Here is a 2500-nt window from a genome sequence, read left to right on the forward strand (position 1 = left end):
GGGGAACAGTGACCAATGGTTCAGAGAGAGAGAGAGAGAGAGAGAGAGAGAGAGAGAGAGAGAGAGAGAAAGACATTCCTCTCTTCTTTGTAAATCTTTTATCCTTGAACAAAGATGAAGTCATGGATTACATCCGCTACCAGAAATTACCATTAGAGTCTAGAATAGATCTAGCTGGCTGCATGAAGAATTTCTTCAAACACAGTTGACATAAAGATCTAACAGGATCATATGATTTTTGGTTCACACTAAAATTCGATGAACCCGACACATAATATACTCCAATTCTAGATCCGGACTTTACAACGGATGCGACAGAATGGAGAACTCCGACTGGTATGGTGGACGTGGGCGTTGTCATGATGCATTTATTGCATCTTTCCCAAGGCGAACCCATCACAGCCAAGCTTACATATTGAAATTGAAAGAGCAAATACATCATTTGGTTTCTGACCTCATGTTCTTAATTACTCAAAACGGCCTAAAACGTCAGATAGAACTTTGTAATTCTGAGGCAGCGAAATGTTGCTAACATTAACACAAACCTCACCATTAATAAAGATCGTTCTTTCATACTAATATAAGGTTGCTTCGGGGGTAAGAAATTCGATCACATCACGTTGCTTGAAGTGAAGCTCTTTGGTTGGAGGTCGCTATTCTAACTCGAACCGGGGTACCCAACCTTGCATTGTGACACATGCAACTGAGTGTGAATGGCATTTTAAAGAATATAAATTTTCTGTGGTGGTAGTGAAATGGTTGGCAATTGGAAAGTACGCTTGGCAATTTTCATTATTTACTATGAGAAGTTTTAAAAGTTTACGGCATAACAGGTTTTACGTGTACTTTTCATCTTGTCATTGTAAAATATGAAAATTGCCAAGCGTTAACGAATGTTAGAATTGACAACATTCTAAACTTGTTTCAAATGCAGTGAATATCATCCTTCGTCTTGACAGACAGAATAATAGTCCTGAGAAGACGAGAGATATTGGGCAAGCACTGTATTGGGGCCCTATTCGGACTCAAATCCCAAACGCCCGTGTGTCGGGCAAGTTTGCTCACCCACTGCGTGGGTCCTCCTGAAGCAAAAATTAAAACGCTCTTGACTTTTTTCCACAGGGAAAGAATCGCGTAACAAGAGGCCCCAGACATTACAACAAGAAGAATTGTAAGTACCCTGTGATATGTAGGATGGGAAACGCAAACCGTATAGTGGGCCTACTGTATACCATAGAATCAAGAAATACATCGTGGGTCAGCTGTTCAGATGTACTAAGCCCTAAAGTTTGAATTTTCTTTGCATTGAAGTTTCTTAATCTCTGATATATATTATAGTCTGCATGTGCTTGAGCTCAGAAACAATTTGTCTATTCAATTTGTAATTTTTTAAACCAAAAAAAAAACACGTGGGTGCCTGTACAATTTAAAAGAATGAAAGAGTTTTTTTCTCCTCACTGAACATAATTTGCTTCCACGGCTTAAGACATTTGAAGGTGAACAGCTTGTCGAAGACATGCTCCTTTTCAATAATTCATGAATGCACAAAGTTATTGACATTTAAGGTTCTGGTGGCTGGAAAGAAGAAAACCCGACAAATTCAACCGACTTATACAAAAATGAGCTCATTGAACCCGTTGTTTTACTGTAGACAAGAATCTATCCAAAATGAGTCCCTGTGTAAAATATTCAAATTCCGGTTAAAAGTAACGTCTCCATAGTTAAAGTTAAAGAAGTCAAATTAAATGTTTTGATTTAGTGGAAGAAAATCAGTTTTCTAAGTTTCACTGAAGATTGTGGGGTCGTGTCGGTAGCCTAGTGGTTAGGCTACCGGATTCGTAATCGTGAGATTGCGGGTTCGGGGGTTCGAGCCTCAGCTCGATCCGACGTTGTGTCCTTGGGAAAGGCACTTTACACGAACTTCCTACTTTGCTCGGTCCTATCGGGGGCGGAAGTTAAACTAGGAGGTCCCGCCCCTTTAATAACCTAATAGTAATAGTGTTGATTGGAGCGTTAAACCAATACCATTTTTTTTAGATTGTGGAACAAAGTTTGAACGTATACTCCTTGAATGGCAATTATTATATTTGTTTCTGCAGTGACAACATGTTCTCTCCCTTGACGCTCGACTTATCCCCCCTTGGCCTTGACTCGGATGAAGACGATCTTACGACATTCGCCTCCTCCACCCCACGTAGACCCAGTAGGTCTCAAAGCGAAGAAAATAGGTCCACTGCCAAGCAAAGGCAGGGTATGCAACAAGAAATGCGAACCAGAAGCATTTCACAGTTGCCCTCAGACCGAAAGTACACCATAGCCCCTGAAGCAGAGACAAGGGTTAAATTTCAAGTTGAGGTCGAAGTTCATCAAGGAAGTACACATGGAGAGGAGTCAGCGGTCACGGATGAAAATGACGGAATTTTGGACAAGGAACGTCTACGGTCGACCCCTTCGCCACCTTCCTCTCGTTCGTTCAAAGACACGAATATCGTCAGTCGTG

General features: G+C 41.0%; 1 protein-coding gene across 1 annotated transcript in view; it reads left to right on the forward strand.

Annotated features, from left to right (window-relative positions):
• LOC106011234 overlaps window positions 1–2500 on the forward strand; it is a gene marked incomplete at its 5' end in the record, with an annotated part of 13394 nt that overhangs the window by 9799 nt on the left and 1095 nt on the right. Inside the window, 2 exon segments of the mRNA XM_013080121.2 lie at window positions 1123–1171; window positions 2100–2500. The exon segment at window positions 2100–2500 is cut by the window's right edge and continues 1095 nt beyond it. Of these exon segments, the coding sequence (XP_012935575.1) occupies window positions 1123–1171; window positions 2100–2500 (450 nt within the window).

Source organism: Aplysia californica, unplaced genomic scaffold (genome assembly GCF_000002075.1).
Source record: "Aplysia californica isolate F4 #8 unplaced genomic scaffold, AplCal3.0 scaffold00075, whole genome shotgun sequence".
In the NCBI taxonomy this organism is placed as follows: Eukaryota; Metazoa; Mollusca; class Gastropoda; order Aplysiida; family Aplysiidae; genus Aplysia; species Aplysia californica.